At 37.9% G+C, this 20,552-nt stretch overlaps 1 protein-coding gene across 1 annotated transcript in view; it reads left to right on the top strand.

Annotated features, from left to right (window-relative positions):
• LOC139979687 (calcium-activated chloride channel regulator 1-like) overlaps positions 1–19,034 on the top strand; it is a 47,641-nt gene extending 28,607 nt beyond the window's left edge. The window contains exons 2-15 of the mRNA XM_071990722.1: positions 4,574–4,886; positions 5,360–5,492; positions 6,155–6,335; positions 6,636–6,768; positions 6,976–7,088; positions 7,387–7,614; positions 8,546–8,729; positions 10,593–10,696; positions 11,202–11,331; positions 12,164–12,282; positions 13,056–13,335; positions 14,061–14,264; positions 14,814–15,062; positions 15,822–19,034. Of these exons, the coding sequence (XP_071846823.1) occupies positions 4,574–4,886; positions 5,360–5,492; positions 6,155–6,335; positions 6,636–6,768; positions 6,976–7,088; positions 7,387–7,614; positions 8,546–8,729; positions 10,593–10,696; positions 11,202–11,331; positions 12,164–12,282; positions 13,056–13,335; positions 14,061–14,264; positions 14,814–15,062; positions 15,822–16,420 (2,970 nt within the window). The 3' untranslated portion in view covers positions 16,421–19,034. The remainder of the gene's footprint in view (positions 1–4,573; positions 4,887–5,359; positions 5,493–6,154; positions 6,336–6,635; positions 6,769–6,975; positions 7,089–7,386; positions 7,615–8,545; positions 8,730–10,592; positions 10,697–11,201; positions 11,332–12,163; positions 12,283–13,055; positions 13,336–14,060; positions 14,265–14,813; positions 15,063–15,821) is intronic.
• The last annotated feature ends 1,518 nt before the right edge of the window (positions 19,035–20,552 follow it).

Raw genomic sequence — 20,552 nt, 5'->3', positions numbered from 1 at the left:
GACCTCTGGTGACCTTTTCGTGTTTTTGGGATTTTTACAGTTTCGATGCTATTTTCAGATGTCAAAGGTACCTTCTGATCATAAATGTCAATAGGTTGACCCCGTGTGAACTTTATGTGCGAAGTTATATGGGGTCAAAGTTTTTCGGTCGGAGTTAGGATGGTTGTACAGACTTTTCGTTTTGTTTTTTGGAATCAGGAGATTAAACTACATCTGAAACCAAAGTCAAAAGGTCAAAGGTCACATTAAAAAAAATTGTGCTTATTTTGGGAGGAAACGAGCAAAAAAGAAAATGTTTGGTTTTGATGCTAGATTTGGATATCAAAGGTACCTTCCGATCAAAAATGTCAATTGGTTGACACCCGTGCGACCTTCGTGTGCGAAGTTATACGAGGTCAAAGTTAATTTTCAGACATTTAATGCAACAACTCCCAGTTCCAAGGTGTGAAATGGTTGATATTTTTGGACAAGTTGCAAATGGTGTAGGGAAATATTTTCAAACCTAACGGTCATGTGATCCGAGGTCACCAAAGGTCAATTAATTTCAAAAAACTAGTATTTTGGGGGTAGAAAATGGGCAAAGAAAAAAAATGTTTGAATTTTTATAGTTTGATGCTCTAATTTAGGTCTCATCAATCAAAAATGTCAATAAGTTGACCCAAAGTGACCTTTGTATGTTAAGTTATATGAGGTCAAAGTTAATTTTCAGACATTTAGTGTAATAACTCCCAGTGTCAAGGTGTTACACAGTTGATATTTTGAGACAAGTTGCAAATGGTATAGGGGAATATTTTCAAACTTAACGGTCATGTGATCCGAGGTCACCAAAGGTCAATTAATGATAAAAAACTAGTATTTTTGCGATAACTTGAGAACAATATGTCCGTTAGGGTTGGGAGTTGCTTCAATGTAATCCAATTGTCGACCCGCATCTGGGTGACCCTTGACCTCAATTTGACCTCTGGTGACCTTTATAGTGTTTTATTACAGTTTCGATGCTATTTTCAGATGTCAAAGGTAGCTTCTGATCATAAATGTCAATAGGTTGACCCCCGTGTGACCTTCGTGTGCGAAGTTATATGAGGTCAAAGTTAATTTTCAGACATTTAATGCAATAACTCCCAGTTCCAAGGTGTGACAAGGTTGATATTTTTGGAGTAGTTGCAAATGGTATAGGGGAATATTTTCAAACTTAACGGTCATGTGATCCGAGGTCACCAAAGGTCAATTAATGATAAAAAACTAGTATTTTTGCGATAACTTGAGAACAAATTGTCCGTTAGAGTTGGAAGTTGCTTCAATGAAATCCATTTGTCGACTCGCATCTGGGTGACCCTTGACCTCAATTTGACCTCTGGTGACCTTTTCGTGTTTTGTGGATTTTTTACAGTTTAGATGCTATTTTCAGATGTTAAAGGTAGCTTCTGATCATAAATGTCAATAGGTTGACCCCTGTGTGACCTTGGTGTGCGAAGTTATATGAGGTCAAAGTTAATTTTCAAACATTTAATGCAATAACTCACAGTTTCAAGGTGTGACAAGGTTGATATTTTTGGAGTAGTTGCAAATGGTATAGGGGAATATTTTCAAACTTAACGGTTATGTGATACAAGGTCACAAATGGTCAGCTAATGTTAAAAAAGTAGTATTATGGGGGGAGAAAATGGGCAAAGAAAAAATGTTTGAATTTTTACAGTCATGCTCTATTTAGGTCTCACCGATCAAAAATGTCAATTGGTTGACCTCCGGGTGACCTTTGTGTGTGAAGTTACATACAAGTTCAACTGAGTTAATTTTTTGACATTTAATGCAATTAAATCTCAATGCCAAGGTGTGACATGGTTGATATTTTGGGACAAGTTGTGAATGGGGTGGTGGAACATTTTGAAACTTAAAGGTCATGTCATCTGAGGTCACCATTGTTATCATATCTGTTGACACGCTTGTAGGTCTCTTATATTTCTTACATTTTCGACGCCATATTTAGATCTCAAAAGTGCCTTTTGATAAAAAAAATCCGTTCACATTTTGTGATCACAAAAGTGTTGGCTATAGTGTTGGTTACTTTATGGGAACATGTAGGACCACAATTACTTGGACTATTTCAGCCCAATCTTGCTTGATAATATTATGTGTATTGTCATATACCCCAAGCAAGGAACCACAGTGCCCTTGGGCTCTTGTTTAACATGTAGTTAAGAACCCGTTTACGCAGATAATATTTCAGTTGAGAAAACACTTCAGAAATTTGCATCAGATGGCAATCGTCGGATAGCTATCGCCTTCTCTTATTAGGCTAACTTAAATATTTACTAGCTACAGGTGTATCAAAGACATTTCTGAACTATCTTTGTATCTACAAGTATCAGAAGTTGAAAAGGGCGGCGGAACCGGGGCACAGGGGGCAAGTGCCACCCTCACTTTTCCTCAGGTTAAAAATGTGCCCTTTTTCTACATAAAACTTGTACTCTTGATCACCTCATTAGGTCAGCGATATTTCAGTAAGAGATCTAATCCTAATTTAGAACTATCAGGGGCGTAGCCAGTATGTAGCACTGTAGGCCCGGGCCTACACTTTTTTTGGCCAAGTTATCTTTTTTATTAAAACACCCATAATTCAAATCCATAAGCTTGTTGGACGAGTTGAAGAGTCTGGACGAGTTTAAGAGACAGGAAAAACTATTGAAATGAACGTAGCAAGATTATGGCTAAATTAGGTGACCTATTCTTCTGTCATCTAGGCTGTCATTCATATCGCGTGCCGTTTCATTCAATACTCTACCCGCCGAAAAAGACTAGGATACGATCTTGTCAGTTTTTTAACATCTACTTAACCGTTTACGCAGATAAAATTTCAGTTGAGAACATTCCACAGTCAAATAAGCCTATCGTTGATTAACAGACTTTATATGTATATAGCTGCAGCACATTGTTGCCTGTTGTTGTCACGATCGGCGTTCCAAGTTCCAAAACAGCCTTTTCGATAAACATTTACTAGCTACAGTTGTATCAAAGACAAATACTGGCTATGGTTGTATCAAAGACATTTCTGGCCTATCTTTGTATCTACAAGTATCAGAAGTTGAAAAGTAAGACTACTAAGACGGGGGGGGGGGGGGGAGGGGGGTGGCGTTGATGGAGTGATGTGTATACGCAAATAAGATAATACAATAAGATTTATAAAGGGTACTAAATATCAGGCTGCATCAGTCCAATCGAATTTCTGCAAAGTGCCCTTTGACGTCGGTGCCCCCCCCCCCCCCGATTAAAAGTGCTTCCGCCGCCCTTGTGTACCTTGCTAATTTTAATACATTATGTATTATTGAATTACGTACTATTTTAACTCGTTTGCTTTTTGGGTTTAAAAGTGATGAATGAGGTGTCTCAAGTTAGCAAGAGGCCAGGGAACCAGAATGAACACTAGGGAAGGGCCGTTTCCGGCCATCTGGGGGGTTTGTAAAACCAAAAATTTTCTTGTACGCTCCGCGCCAACTGATGGTGGCGCTCCGCTCAGATAGTCGTGCCTACAACTTTGAAAATCCATATCAATCGCAAAAAGTGCTCCCCCCCCCTTTCAAATTCCTGGCTACGTCGCTGAGTTGGTTAGCATCTGTTTGATCTCTAGAGTAAGGCAAAATATGTCACCAAAAACAGAACTAGTATTGTTCGATACAGGTGACAAACGCCTACAGTGGAATTACGACCTTCCTTACCGGTTTCGAACCTCTGGACATACAATCAGCGTCCATAGCCTAGTGGTTAGGGTGTCCGCGTACAGAGCGGGAGGCCCGTGGTTCGAATCCCGGTGGAGGCTGAAAGTTTTTTCACTGTTCTTGATTTTCCAACTCATTTTCTCTTATATATATATATATATATATATATATATATATATATATATATATATATATATATATATATATATATATATATATATATATAGGCTACGACGCAAGGGAGGACTGGAAGGGAGAAGATTTTAGTTTGAGAAACATGGGCTCGGATGCCCTCTTTTAACGCTCGACTCCCCTTACAAATTACAGGGCGGGGTCTGGACGGAGGGGTTTGGGACAGTTGAGTTAGCTTATTGTTCTCTTACTCAAAGTACGATTCTCAAAGTTTACGCTATTAATCGCTGGTGATGAATATGTAATATTTTCATAGTAAATATGTTCCGATGCATTCGTATTAATTAATTTTTTGTGCTTGCTCTATTAGTATTAGAAAATTGTTCCGCAAGGATGTAAAAATATCCCGACACTCGACGACCGTACGTAACCTTCTTTAACCCATTATTTTTGAATTGATCATTATCATGGTAAAATATCAACATGATTGGTTATCGCAAATCGAAGGAACAATTCGTTTAGGCTATGCAACTGTATATAGAGAGTTGGATAGCTTAATGCCCTGAGCGGAAACGTTTGACTTTTTGCATACGTGAAAATACTCAACAGTTTCCTGCTGAACGCACACTGGTAACATTACTATTATTCTTTCTTTTTTTCGTATTGAAATTACGTTTACTTTTCATCTAAGATGATGAAACAGACATTTGATAATCTCTTCTTACCAGGAAATGTTCATTAACGGATCGGCCTACCTCTACAATGCAACCAAAAAGAGGGCATTTTTCAAAGAGGTCACGATTCTCATTCCAAAGACCTGGTCTGACAGCCCAACTTACACCGCCCCGGGAAATGCAACTTTCGAAGGGGCTGACATCATTGTTGCAGCTTATAATCCGAGATTTTCGCCCGATGGCGCCAACGGCGCAATTCCGTATACAAAGCAATTTGCTGGTTGTGGGGAGCAGTCACTCTACATCCATATGACGTCATCATTCTTATCGTACGCAGATAATTTGTACTCCGTCGTGGGCGATTACGGTGAGAAAGTAGAGAAAATTTGAAGTTTGAGGGCAAGAAATATTTCTGTATCAATTCCGGTATCAGAATATTTTATGATAAGCTCCCTTAAGGCTAAACCAATGATGACGTCCAAACCAATGATGGCGTCTTAACCAATGATGACGTCTAAAGTAATGATAACGTCTTAACCAATGATAACGTCTTAACCAATGATAACGTCTTAACCAATGATGACGTCTAAACCAATTATAACGTCTAAACCAATAATATAGTATCCACTTCTCTGAGGCACGAAATAAAGCGGCGAGGATTTCTTACCTAATAAAATCGAATGTTTCAATTAAACAACTTCCACCGAAACACTGTAAACAGACAAAGACGCAGTTAATTTTAAGCCAGAAGTCTTTTTTAAACCCGAATGAGAAGTTAACTTCTGATCATAAAAAAGAAAAATATAAAAAGTTGAAAACATAACTTTCTCTAATTGATAGGAAGGGTGTTGGTACACGAGTGGGGTCATTACCGGTGGGGTCTCTTCAACGAATACCCGGATCATAAAACGGATCAAAATCGAGCAAAAGATTTTTATTATTCAGAAACGAATCAAATATGGGAACCAGTCTCGTGAGTATCAGATTATAATTATAGTCTTAATCGTCCTTTTTCGTGATTTCGGTGGAGTTTTACCTTTATGTATTGTTATGGTCATATCAAATGTGACATGTGTTCCCGCTATTTCTAGTTACTACCGTTATAGTTCTCTCATTGAAGGCTCACGTACTAACTTATATAATCCCTCTATTACCGAGGAAAGTTTCCAGGAAGCCAAAAAAAAATGTTTAGCTATACAGTACTCCTGTCAATATGTTTCGTTTTCTCGTTGACTTCAGATATTTTACTACGTTAGGTTAATTATATTTAGCGTACTCGTGGACTAAACGGTATATTGCCAATATATATGCCAATATATACATATAGCCAATATATAGCCAATATATATAACCAATATATATAGCCTAGATATATATATAGTCTATATATGTAGCCTATATATAGCCTATATATAACCTTGGTATATAGCCTAAGTATACAGCCTATGTATAACCTATAATGATAACCTATAATTATAGCCTATATATAACCTATATATATATATGACCTATATATATATATATGACCTATATATATATATATACATACATATACATGTATATATGTGTGTGTGTAGATATATGCCTAAGTGATATAAAAACGATACCTAATATAGTATACAATATTACGTGTAGGTGCTCAAGTGATTGGCGTTTCACGCCTCTGAAGTTTACAGGCCGATCACCTAAACCTTATAGACGTTGTCTCGGAGATCAAAGAATTGGCTACGAGAACGGATGTGTATCAGTACCATCAAAAGTCCAACCTCCGCACGTCTCTGGATCCGTTATGCATTCTTACTTGAACTTTGACCAGGTAAACTAAAGTAAAATACATTTTTTTTAACGTTTGTGAATGGACGGTTTCTTTTCCCCACTTCTTCCTCTGTTCATTGTCTAGCAGCATATCATTGGTTTTCAGTATATAGATCAACTATTTTGGAGGGCTTAAACTTCAAAGCTATAGTTTTGTCTCAGCACGTTAAATCAGGCAACAGCAAATTTATCAATTTTTTTTTGGGGGGGGGGCATTTTGTGGATTATTTACAGCCCCCCTGTGAACATATTATGAACTTTGTTCATTTCAAATGACTTTTATCTCAAACATCTTATGCAGATCGTGAATTTCTGTGATAACACACCGGATGATCCTGGCTATCTCCATAACAGTGAAGCGCCAACCAAACAAAATGAACGGTGCGACGGCAGAAGCTGTTGGGAGGTGATGCGAGACCATCCAGATTTTAATGGTGTGTCATCTTTTTAAAAGGAAGTTATTTTGGGCTGACGATTGGAAATGAGAACAATTCATAAAATGCCATTGTTATGCACTCTACAATTGTGACTGCCCTTCCTCCCCAGTTTTGAATTAACGGTAACAACTTGCGTTTGGTGAAATGATGAAAGATATGATTGTAAAAGTATGCCACCGGTAAACCGTCTTGTTTCCTTTGAAGGTAACACGAATAATCCACCGAGAGAGGTGCATGACGTCACACCGACATTCTTCGTGGTGAGATCCAAGATTACGCGAGTCGTTTTGGTCCTGGACACCTCAGGCAGTATGAGTGTAAGTAGAAGTACGTCTTGCGTACTACGTGACCTACACCATAGATCCCCTACACCCCCCCCCTCCGTCCCTTCCTCATCCCCTCCCATCCCTTTCCTAGATTTATAACGAAAATCTCACCCTTTGTGAAGCAACTGTTTATCGCGCTCTCTAAGTACAACAACACCTGGAATCGGAAGTCCCATATTTTGTGGAAGTGTTGTAATTAAACGGATGCCAAAGATGACCCCTCCTCGACCAACTCAAAACTATTTTTAAGTATAATATTCGCAAAAAGTATCTTTTTATATATGTTTAGACAAGTGACAGGTACTTGAAACTTGCCGATGCTGCTAGGACCTATATCATGACAGTGGCCGCTCCAGGGACCTTCATCGGCATTGTGGACTTTGATAGCGATGCGACAATCATCAGCTACTTAACGGAAATGACGTCAGACACTGAAAGAAGAACTCTTGCTAACCTTGTCCCTGAGGATGCTAAAGGTGGAACATGTATTGGTTGCGGTATGGAAGAAGCATTAAATGTAAGTATCAATACCCGAGGAATTTGTCAGCCACTGTATAATGATAGACGCCACTGTATGATCATCGTTCATTACGTTCGATCAAACCCAATCACAATACATCTGTCATTGTTTACGTGGAAGTGTACAGCTTGATCGGAGGCTGCTCAGTCCCGTGCGATAGAGACGTACAAATGGTTAACCATTGAATTGCGCAATATTTCATCTTACCCATGTCAATATACTGGGAATATTTCCCATCAAGTATTTTTCGATTGGTTCCTGTTCATTTCCCTCAAATAGCAATTACTACCTGTACGGACGTTTTCTTAGTTGTTGATATATTGGGGGGGGGGGGAATGCTTAATGTTACTGTGTGGCATAACTCACGGAAGTCCTAAATCCGATAGTGGTATGTACAGAGCTTGGTGAACGTGCTAAAACATGCGTAGTGAAAACTCGCTATAGGTATACCATTTACTTGAAGTTTATATTCCGTCTTCTCCCATTGGTTCAGAATCCTGAATGTGTGAGTGGTATGCCACACACTGTTATAGGTATACTTGTTTGTCCTGTGTTAGGATACTACAGAAACGACTCTAGCAGATGACCAAGTCACCTTGAAAGCGCATAACCATATAGACTAATCAAAATGTCGTTTATACGAAACATATCCCTTTCCTTTCCTAAAAGTTGAGAAGTATTAGAAGGGAAAGCATAACTATCGTTTCAGGTTTAGCGTGGTTTCCTTTTGCTTACATCATAAAAATATCACAGTATCACGGGCGGAACTCGAAAACCAAACATTTACCGCATAGCATGTGGTCAACCTCTCGTTTCCCTAGGTAACTTGTCTCCCCTCCAACCCCCTTCCAACCCCACAAACATCGAGATGAACCGCTGTTGTTCTCGTGCAATGCGCTGTAATATGATTCGTTCTGATCTGTCTCAGATACTGACGGCAGAAGGAGATCCGGGAGGTAGTAAGATATTACTTATGACTGACGGTGAGGACGGTGAACCTGATCACACGAGCTATATGAAGGTAGCATATATCAGCAACAAAGTTATCATTGATGCTGTAGCAATCAGTAATGCAGCTGAACCCAACCTTGTAGATTTGGCCTCAAGTACAGGTGAGCAAAAACTATCACATGGTTTGCTGATTCCATTAATTTTTTGTGTGTGCATATTTTGTACCATTGGTCAGTGTCAAATGCGATCGGAAGTAAACAAGGAAGTAGGAAAAATCGTTTTGTTTAACATATATTGTTGTTATTTCATAACATATTTAGTTGTTATGATGATGGAAGTGGATCTGTTTTTATTTTAATTTTTAACGGATTTCAAATCCTGTTGCTAATATGTATGTATGTATGTATATATATATATATATATATTGGATATATATTGGATATATATGTACAATATATATATCCAATATAATATATCCAATATATATATATATATATATATATATATATATATATATATATATATATATATATATATATATATATATATATATATATATATATATATATATATATATATATATATATATATATTGGAAGTGAATCATAACATATTTAGTTGTTATGATGATGGAAGTGAATCTGTTTTTATTTTAATTTTTAACGGATTTTAAATCCTGTTGCTAATATGTATGTGTATATATATATATATATATATATATATATATATATATATATATATATATATATATATATATATATTAAAAAAAATGAAAACACCACAGACTTTAACTTATACATCTATTTACCAAAATTGATACAAAAAGAACGACATGTTTCGAAAGTAGCGACTTTCATCATCAGACGCAAAATGAACGTGTAATAACAGACAAATGTACACTAGCAATAACACACAAGGAAAAGTAGATTAACTCAACAAAGATAACACTGGACAGTCAAGCTGCTTGTTGAGATTAGGTTTATCCCAATTGATGTGTAGACTTTCTTTGATCCTAAGCTGGAGTTTAGTGGGAGCGGAGTCGATAATTTTGAATGAGTTGTTGTCACATAGCCGCTTACAGTTGGGAAATATATATATATATATATATATATATATATATATATATATATATATATATATATATATATATGGGGGGAGGGGCTGGGGGAAAAGATATAACACTGATAGGGGGCGTTGTCCAAGGAAAGAATTTCTCTCTTTGAGAATTTCCACAATTTCCAAATATATATGCAATTTAATGGCGAGCAAACATTGTTTTCGAAGTTTGACAAACTGAGCGCCGGCGGCTTTGAGCCAATAAAACATGTTTTAGTGGTCTAATACAAACGATTAGCTTAGCACTATATATATGAATAAGTACCAGATCTAGTAGAGGGCAACTGGGGAAGGGGGGGGGGCGGACGTAAAATCTTACTGGTAATTCCCCCTAATGTCCCCCGTAAGGCCATTGCTCATGCTGATCGTTTTGAAACCAACTCATATGTAAAAAACATACAATATATGGACACGGAGGAGTACTCCGTCCCAGGACCGTACCCGGACAAAAACAAACAATCCTGGCAAATGTTATCAATCTGATATAAGCAAACAAGGCAATACCTTTAGTATAAAGCAGCTTCCTTCTCATCACCAAAACATGGAGTTATTGAAAATTGTCATATACGATCGATAATTAGAAGGGAGCATCTATAATGAAAATAAATCTGAACAAAATAACGAAAAATAGATGACTTGTCCCTCGTAGAAATGAAGTCGTATGCTTTTGTTATTGGACAGGTCATGTCACTCTAGGCCAAACAGGCCAAATTCTGAAACCAAGATAAGCATGATAATTCCAACGTTAAGCTTGGATGAACCCGATACTTGTTATATGGATTCATTTCTAGTGAGGAGAATAAACCTATTGTCTTTGTGGAGGTTACAGGTCACCAGAGGTCAAGGCTCAGAACCCACAAAAAGGCAAAGAATCAAATTCAGAGATCAGTATATCACTTGTCTTTTAGGTGGCCGATTTTATTTACAGACTGATAACCGAAACTCTACCGGTGTACGGGACGCTCTCAGTGCCAACTCAGGAGGAGCAAGTGATTTCGAAACACGCATTGAGGTAAGTTCGGATTACGATGTAATTTATAAGTTAGACGGTTTTACGGAACTTTTATATTCTCCAATACTTCAAGATTGTCGTGGAGTATATTGGTGTGGTTGGAGAGGATTTCCTGGAACGGGGATTCAAAATATAGAGAGTTCTTCCTTTTTTCATCTGTGCATAAAGGAAATGTGTACCTATCGATGTTCTGCTTAAACATCTCCCCTGGATGGTCGAACTTATTTAGCATCTATGGTGACAGCAAGAAGGGGGTTAATTCGGGAAGGGAGGGGAGGGGTATCGTGATAGCTATAAAAGCCGTTTAGATCTGTTTGGTCACTGGAATACACTGAAATATACATGCATAAACATTTATCACGAATTACAATACAAGTTACAGGAAGTATCTTTCGTCCCATTAATCCAATCCACTCCACACTCATTCCCTCTTCTCTGTTAGCTACATCATCCATACAAGACAGTATAGGAGTCTCTCATCTCAGTTATGTTTGTTCTTTTGAAGCTTCAATCCGTTGTTGTAGCCTTTGAAGTTGATGATGAAAGTTTTCGGCGAAGTGTTTACATCGATGCAACCATTGGGAGATTGACAATATTTGACTTCACCAACTATCACCCAAATCCATCAAGCGGAGGTAAAACAAAACGAAAGATTTGTTGAAGATTTGAAATAAAAAAATAGCAACTTTAAAACTGAGCCCTTTGATGTTTTCCCTGAGTTCAAATATTATCATTGTGTATATACAAGGAACGACTTTGATGATCAGTGTGAATGGCGCTTTTACAGCTATGCGATTATCCATAGTTTTCGATCTCTATGTGTTTGTCTGGTTGACTGGCTGTCTGTTTGTCTATCCGACGTTGTTGTTGTGTTTTATCACTAGGGTCCTATCGATATGTCATTTGTAAATGTTTAAATTTCCAGATTTTAGTTAACACTTGGTCGAAGTTGATCAGGCAGATTTGAATATACATGTGAAACGAGGTCAAATGTCATCTGAGGTCAATAAGGTTACTGATGGTTCAACGATGAAGTCTTTATATCTATATTTTATCATCCAAAGTTTGAATTGTATGATCATTCCAAAATCTTTTGACGAGACTTCATTAGCACTCTCGAACGAACAGGTAATTTGAAAGGGGTGGGGAGGAAAACCTTAAGAAATTGGCATTTCTAGGCTTCAGTCGTGATGAAAAGGGCGCTGTGACCTTATAATGACAGTAAAACGGAGGGTAAATCCACTTCCAAGAAGAAACCTAACACGTTTGATTCGCATTAATCCTTCACAATCAAGAACAATTTCTTTGGATAATTGCGAGCATAGGTGTGGATAATTCGGTGGAACTGTTGTTTTGAGGAAGAGTTCAAAGATCGCCTCGGATAAACAGATGTCAAATCTTGTTTTAGTGGTAGATTGCTTTCATGAGGTCAACTTTGACTCGCGGTCGTTATTTTTGTTGTTGCAGCTGCAGTACATATTACAGTAACGTCACCATCTGGAGAGACCTTTGATCGGTCTTCCACATATTACGAGGATGATTTAGCGTTCAAGAAAGTCGTAATAAGAATACCTGACATCGCCGAGGTAAGGCCGCTGTAGACTAATGATCAAGGAATTTATTGTGATACCATTGGTCATCATATCTGTCGCCCTTTATTTTCTAGGCTACATGTCTTTTGTTTTTAACCACATGTGCTTTTCATGTGGACAGTGACGTAAGTATTACAGGTCACGTGACGTCTGCTCATCAGCACAACTGAATCAGATCCCGGGACTTGCGAGTCAGTCTTCGCTCCCGTTCTGAATCGTTTGGTTCGGTAGTAGCCCAGGCATCCACCATTGTTGCCATATTTGTGTACGCTTTGTATTTGTCTTCTATACATGTTTATACGTATCGTGTTATAGGACTTTACTTCGGTATTGAGACCTTGATTGTAAGTACTTGTAACCCATTGTGGTTTAAGTGCATGTTTCTCTATTTATTATTGAGGCCTTTATGTCGAAGTTTTGTCTGTACCGTGACTGATTCAGTCATCGGAAGGGAATAGTTGCCCCACCCCCCCCCCCCCCGGAATCTAAGACCGAGTTACCGTTACAGTATGTTTCACAAAATGAAGGATATCTACAAATTGTGACCGGTTATATCTATCATTTGGTTTGATACAATAACCTACCGTTGTACTTACAAATTCGATATGTTGTTTACATGTTGTACCTGTCATTATTCTTACATGTTTTGTTTTTTTGTTTCGATAAGTTAACTTTATAATTTTAGTTACAAGTGTGATTATTCTAAAATAATAACCTGCCATTGTTAGATATGTGCAGTCTAATGTTTTCATACATTCTTTTCACAGCCAGGTGCATGGGAGTATTACATACAAAACCAAGATACCACTGTGGCCCATGACGTCATTGTTTCTGTTTCCTCATTTCCATCTCAAGAAGGAGTTGATCCGATTATAGTAACTTCTTTTTTAAGCGGTTCACCGAGTGGGATCGTTAACAATAAACCGTTGGTTGCCTACGCTGAAGTACGACAACGGTTTTATCCGGTAGTAGGTGCAACGGTTATTGCCACGGTAGAAACACCGTCTGGAGTGCCGGTCGAACTACAACTTTACGACAACGGAGCTGGTATGTATAGCCCTCTGGTTGTTATGACAACAGGGCTGGTAAATGCCCACCTGATGTGGTTAGCATTACAACAGGGGACGTATGCACTTTCGTATGGTTGATATGTCAACTCGGATGATACGTGTATGCCGTATTGTGTGTTGGCCAATCAGGCTCGTATGTACACACCGTGTAGTTAAAAAGAAAAAAGGGTTGGCATGAATACCATGTATCGCTGGTGCGTGTAACAACGGGGCTGGTATGTGTATATATTCCAACTTATTGATGTGGTATGCTGACTTATGTACGACTACCGAAAACATACGCAATACGTGTGAGTTCTTTTTTTCTTAACTTTACACACTACATATATGTTACCAATAATTAATACGTACCCCACGGGTAACGGTAACTCGGTATGTGTTTATATTCCAACTTATTGATGTGGTATGCTGACTTATGTACGACTACCGAAAGTATACGCAATACGTGTGAGTTCTTTTTTTCTTATCTTTACACACTAAATATATGTTACCAATAATTAATACGTACCCCACGCCCCAACCACCCCCCCCCCCAATCTTTTAAAACTAATCAATCATAATCACGACAATAATGTTTTGTCAACCTTGTACTATTCCTTTCAGTCTCTTGTTTTCGTTTGTTTGTTCTGTTTTGTGGGGGAGGGAAACTGGACAGGGTAACAACCTCCACCAATGTGTTGTTATTTTTCAATTTCAATATAGGTGCCGATGTAACAAAGAACGACGGTATTTACTCACGGTATTTCACTCAGTTAAGCGGTGTTGGCTTCTATGGGTTTAAAATACGTGTTGAAAACAATGGAGAAGCCACGGTCTTGAGACCGAGGACATCGTCACGGTTTTCAGCAACTGGGATTTATGTCGACCCAGAGCTTCTCTTATCCGGAAACATAACCGAATCTTTAGGTATATATATGTATGTATAACATACTTTATTCTAAGTTAAGGTGTTCACCTAATGACAAATCAAATCATAAAAGGACCGTTTGGTTTTATTTTATGAAGAACCTCTAAAAGATCTTAATGGTCGTGTGGGATCATTGACCGGAAAATACAAATTGGATCAGTCGTGTCTGATTAGTGAGTATAGGGAAGAGGGGATATGTCATGTTCATCCTCTGCCTCTTCTAAATACGCATGCGCAGTGGTTGTGTGAAATGTCATAACCATGGCGAGGTTGCGGTGAGGGGGTGGGGCCGGGAGAAATATTTTTGTCTTGAAGGTTAGTTAATCCTACATTAGCGTCAGTCTGAGCAAACGATCGAAACCATGCTTCATCTTTTTCACGTATGTAAAATAGTAATGAAACTTTGATATGTTGTGAAATGGTAGAAATAATAGACTAAACTGAACTAAACTAGTTTTAACATGAACTGGTCTATAGACAAAACGAACAAACAATCCAGAGTATCTTTAATATTGTTACCGCCATTTATCTTATCGTTTGATCTGAAGGAAATATATCCATAGCGTTACCAGGTACTCCAATACCAGAGATTGTCGGGGTTTCCGCGCCGAACTTTACCAGAGGAGTGTCAGGTGGAGCTAGTAGTGTCTCTGAAACACCACCAGGATGGGATCCTTCCATTGACACATTTGCACCCAACAAGATCACAGATCTCGCCGTGTTAAATACCTCGTTCAGTCTGGGTACCGTGACGATCATTTTCACCGCTCCAGGGGACAATTTTGATTTTGGGAATGGTGAGTGCTGCTCTGGCAAAACATATTCGAGTTAGTAAGGGGGGGGGGGGGGGAGAGGAGGAATGTGGATGGGAGGAAATCTGATTTGCAGTGTCTCAATGACCATTAAAAAGAGAAGATAACGGTAGACCCTGGCAGTTTCCATTTTCATTTTCACAACCATTGGGCATACTATTATATTAACTTCATATTGATAAGCATCTGTTAGCCGTTACTCAATGTTATAAATCAAAACAAAATGCTGTTTTATACTCTACTTGAGACTGCATAGATAGACCTACATGAGTGGTCATCATAATGGAGAAAATAAATAGACGGAATTGTGGCGTGTGACAATATTAAGGAGTCGTAATGAAACACACCACACAAACAGTAAGACAGAAAATTCGAATGCAGAAGTTTATGAAAGAAAGAGGAAATATAGCAAGTTCCAAAATTTATTGTGAGAACATATTCAGTTTTAACTACCTTGTCCCACCCTAACCCACCCACATTGCTCTGACCCCATTTCGTTTCATCTATAAGCTACCAGTCACCGAGCACTGTATCAACGGAGGAGGCAATTAGTCAAAGTGGTTGTTTACCAACAATCAGTGACATTACACTGTCTTCTTTACAGTGGCGTCAAATGTTCAAAATGGCGTTTTTCCTGGTAGGCCTACAAACACAGCATAGGCCTTTACCACACTGGTTTCTGTAGAACAATCACCATATACATACACGTACTAATAGACATGTTGGTCCAATTTCCTCCCCCAGCTCATCATTACGTAATAAGCTGGGCAAACTCTGCAAAGGAACTACGTAATAAATCATCGACCACCAATGAAATCTACCAAACCGATGTTTTACATGGAAATCTTTCTTCTCCTGCACCTTACGGAGACGAAGAAATTATGATAATTCAGGTAGCAACTATCCCGCAACACTTAGAAACGTACTCAGTGGTGTTAGGTCTATATGCTGTCGATGAATCGGGTAACGAGGGAGACATGTCAAATACTGCCAAAATGACCTTTAGACAGGAGATACCAACCCCAGAACCGGTTCAAACTACTGTACGTCTTAAAACAACTACGTCCGTTGATAAGGTACCCTATACCACAACGAACGTCGCATTGACCATTGCAACGAAGACACAGAAAGTTGCTACAACACCTTACGAAAATGCCAAAACAGATAATATGTTCAATAATATGGCTGCGATTGCATTGAGTCTTGTAAGTATATCAATGCTAGTTTTGGGGCTCATTCTCCTGGGGTGTTATGGTCATAGCAGAAATAAAGCAAGGCGTGATCGTTCTTTGAAAGTGGTTCCAAAGGATGTGAATGTAGATGTAGTAATCTCGAAAGTATAATTTTATGTTATTCATCATGAAGGGTTTTAAGAGACAGTGACATAACTATCAGCCGGTGCGGGCTCCCGGGGCCCATGGGCCTGATGTTAAGGACCGAAAAATATCACCACCAATCGACTTAAGACAAGAATTAAAAGTAAGAAGATTTTATTCATTTGTTTATGTCTGATATTTTGTTCAGTGCAGTTCTTAAAAGTTATCTCCCAAAACCCACCAACATGGCGAATTCAAACGAAAAGCTTTCCTCAACAGGGAAAGCCTAAGAGTGCCATATTCCGGTCATCAAAGAACTGTCACCTAAGCTGAAACTATGGTTGGGCTAGGGTGAATGTGGACTATCCTTGGCCGGGTGGGTGAGGAGAGGGGGACCATATCTATTGCTGCACCCCGATCGACAGTTTGATCCTTGCTACGCCACGGTCACGATAGTTAAGAGGAGATGAAAATTACAAGAAATATCGTGTTTATTACTTATTTCATTAAGACTTTAGTAAATTATTACTTTCTTTCGCAATCAAAAATTGTATGTGGGACCAGAGAGAAAATAACTGACATGTTTAGTTACTTGTGTATTATGTTTAAGTATTATGTCGAGGAATTGATACTACAGCTCGTTACAGTAATGCGGAATATAGCGAGTGTGTACCACGAATCGCAAAACGTAAATTTATTTGTAACAGGCTTACAGCCTATAATGATGAAAGTTCACAAATGATTAATTTGTTCAATATTTATATAGTTTGTTATGCTTTTGACGTGTTGACATTATTTTACTTGTTATAGGAAGGTGAATGCTTTTCGTGCTCTCTGTGTTGTCTTCTTCCTGTTTACTTGTTCTTTTAAAGTCGTTTTATTTTTATCACTAAGCCTCACAGTTTAAACAGATGTCAACTCGATACCTTACTTGCACGTACTTGGGATGTTTTGTTAGTTAGGCTATAGATATTGTATCGTGCGATCATTATGATCTTCTTTGCAAGTTTATGCGAAGTTTGAAAAGGTAATTTGTCATGCTTCTTTTGAATCCTGTTTTGCGTGAACTTTGGATTTAAAATTTGGTCTTAACAACTTGAAACTAAAGGTATTAAGAATTTGACGTTTTATGAATAATTCTGCTGGTGAACGACTATAGTAACAGTGTGTTGTGTACTGACAACGATAAGGAATTTGAAGTTGGCAATACGATGATGATGTATTGTCATCTTACACTTTGGTTTCATTGCTACTTTTGAGAGCTTGCTACAAAACCTGTTAAAAATCTCTCCGCTCTGATATAGAGAAATTTTAATATGTCTAACTCAATTTAGCTTCGTGAATTCAGTAAACTCACTTGATACAAGCTGTGGTCCATTATCGGAAACAACTTTTTCCGGTAGACCATATGGTGACAATTTAAAAACGAACAATCTCAATTAACTGAGATGTTGTAATTCTTGACATTTGGGTATATTTCTGGCTATTTAGAATGTGCATATAACAATTACAAGAAAATATGTACCTTGAGGCCTTTCTGCAAACTTTATATGAATATACGTTGTCATGGTCTTGAAGGCCATAACTTCATATTGGTGCTTCTGGTAACTGATTCCTAACAGATTAACAAATTTGACATGATTATTACAGTTAATACAATGTCTTTGTCTCGTCCTGGCCACCCAAAAAAACTTTTATCTAACTCTTTAATTTTGCACATTCCTAAATACTCTTCATGCAATGTTGGCAAAACGCTATGACGTAGACTGCTTGGTATTATATATTACTCTTCATCCCCACAAGAAACAATCCTGTTCTACTGACAGTTACGTTCGCCTATTGGCATGGGTTCTATTTGTCAGCATCAATTGTATTTGGCCATTCATTTAGGGCCGGTGAAACGCCACGCTTTTGACAAGATTGGGTCTTTCCTTTGCTAGTACATTCCTCAAACCGCCCTTTAGTATAACTGTCTTTCTAAATTTCTATGTCATATTGTTGCATAGATATGAGAGCCTGCCTTTATAAGCTCGCGGCTTGTTAAGATCGGTACAGGCCTGTTTTAGGTCCGAGCATATAGTCTTCATTGGTTTGTGATTGCGTCGCTGGCCCTAGACTTTGGAACGCTCTCCCCGTCGACACAAGAATTTCGAAGACCATCAGAACTTTTAAAGCTGCTTTAAAGACTCATTTATTTAAGAAATCGTTTTTATAATTGTTTTGTTTGTTCAGCGCCATTGAGTGTTTTTTACAGTAATATGCGCTTTACCAAGTGTTACCACCTTAACCTTAACCCTTTGATTGGTAGCAAAAGTGAACTTTCGATCATACATATGAGAGGAAACGCTTCCTTTTCAATTTGGGCATTAGTCTGTACACTTATTGATAATGTACGTGAAGCAAATGTTACAGGTCTCTCGTTACCAGTAGGTAACATATGAGAAATTAAACATCCAATACCATATGCAGATGCATCACATGCTAGCTAAATTGGTCTAATTTGACATTGTAATGAGTTGAAACATCGACTGAATACAATTTTGCTATTAGCCTCCGTCTACAAAAGCTTTTTCATTTCCTCTGAAAAACCCCAATGTTTGGAAGATTTCAATAATTCATTGGGAGGATGTAAAAAGTAGTGGATTTATTTGTACAAATATTGAAAAGTATTCGAACCTACCTAGAAAATACCTGAATCATATTCTGTATGCTTGCCCTCTTAAAATTTATTACATGTTATCATATTTACCAAATTGAGAATCATCAATAAATAATAAAATAAAAAAATATATAAAAACAATCCTTCGTGTTTCTTTGCATCGCTCGGTCCAATGACCCAACACCAATATTTTCCTCGAATAAAATTTTCAGGTATGATGTACTTTGTAGCCCCAGTGTTTACTTCCATCGAGAGGTAAATACCATTATCTCTTATGTAACATACAGTGGTCGGTCTCCCATGAGATCGTCTAATTCACCACTTAGTGTCAGTGTTTAAATTCACCTTTATGGCGGGCCATCAGTCTCAAATCATGGGAGATCGACTATGTCGATTATCGATGATATGTAAAGTGAAACTTGTACATGTCAATTTAAATCGACATATACCAGTTTCATTCTACATATCATCGATTTATTTTAAATCGATGATATGTAAAATAAATCGATGATATGTCGAAGTAAACTGGTATATGTCGATTTAAATCGATGATATGTAGAACGAAACTGGTATATGTCAATTTAAATCGACATATACCAGTTTCATTCTACATATCATCGATATGTCATCATTGTCAGGTGACTACACGTGATGTATCTCCACATGTCAATCATCACCGAAATCGGGATTTGGAATATGTTAATGAGCTAAATCGATGATATGTCGATTTAAATAGGTATATGTCAATTTGAGACGCTAGAAACTGGTACAAGTCCACGGAAATTGACTTCTACCGATTTAATTCGACATATCATCGATTTAAACTGGTAGATGTCGATTTAAATGGACATATCATCGATTTACTTTACATATCATCGATTTAAATCGATGATAAGTAAAATAAATCGATGATATGTATACGAAACTGGTATATGTCGATTTAAATTGACATATACCAGTTTCATTTTACATATCATCGATTTAAATACCAGTTTACTTCGACATATCATCGAATTATTTTACTTATCATCGATTTAAATCGAAAGGAAACTGGTATATGTCGATTTAAATCGGTATAAGTCGATCTCCCATGATTTGAGACTGATGGCCCGCCATACACCTTGCCGTGGAAGAACCGTTCACAGCGGTTCTCACGGCTTCTATATAGGCTTAGTGTTACTGTTAGATAATTCGGTGCTTTCCTTCCTGGAATGCAGATTATCTATATGTTTATATACTGTTACGCAATCCTGGCGTACTTCGTGGTGCGCTATTGAGTATCGAAAGAAAAAGAAAAGAATTGTTGTTTTGTTCTGCACGGCAGTGTAGTACTAGTAGTGTATACTGTTGGAAAGTTGGTACACTGTAGTTCTTTTAACCTCTGCCTCTGAAGGTAAACGCCTCGCTACAATTCGTCTCGGGAATTGTCTGGGCTATTAACGTCAGTGTGTGGCACACTGACTTTGAATTCGTGCAGTTGAACTTGGTAAGTTCTTGTTG

Source organism: Apostichopus japonicus, chromosome 14, assembly GCF_037975245.1.
Source record: "Apostichopus japonicus isolate 1M-3 chromosome 14, ASM3797524v1, whole genome shotgun sequence".
Lineage (NCBI taxonomy): Eukaryota > Metazoa > Echinodermata > Holothuroidea > Aspidochirotida > Stichopodidae > Apostichopus > Apostichopus japonicus.
The sequence above is the reverse complement of the archived record's forward strand: the minus strand, read 5'-3'. Positions and strand labels throughout refer to the sequence as shown.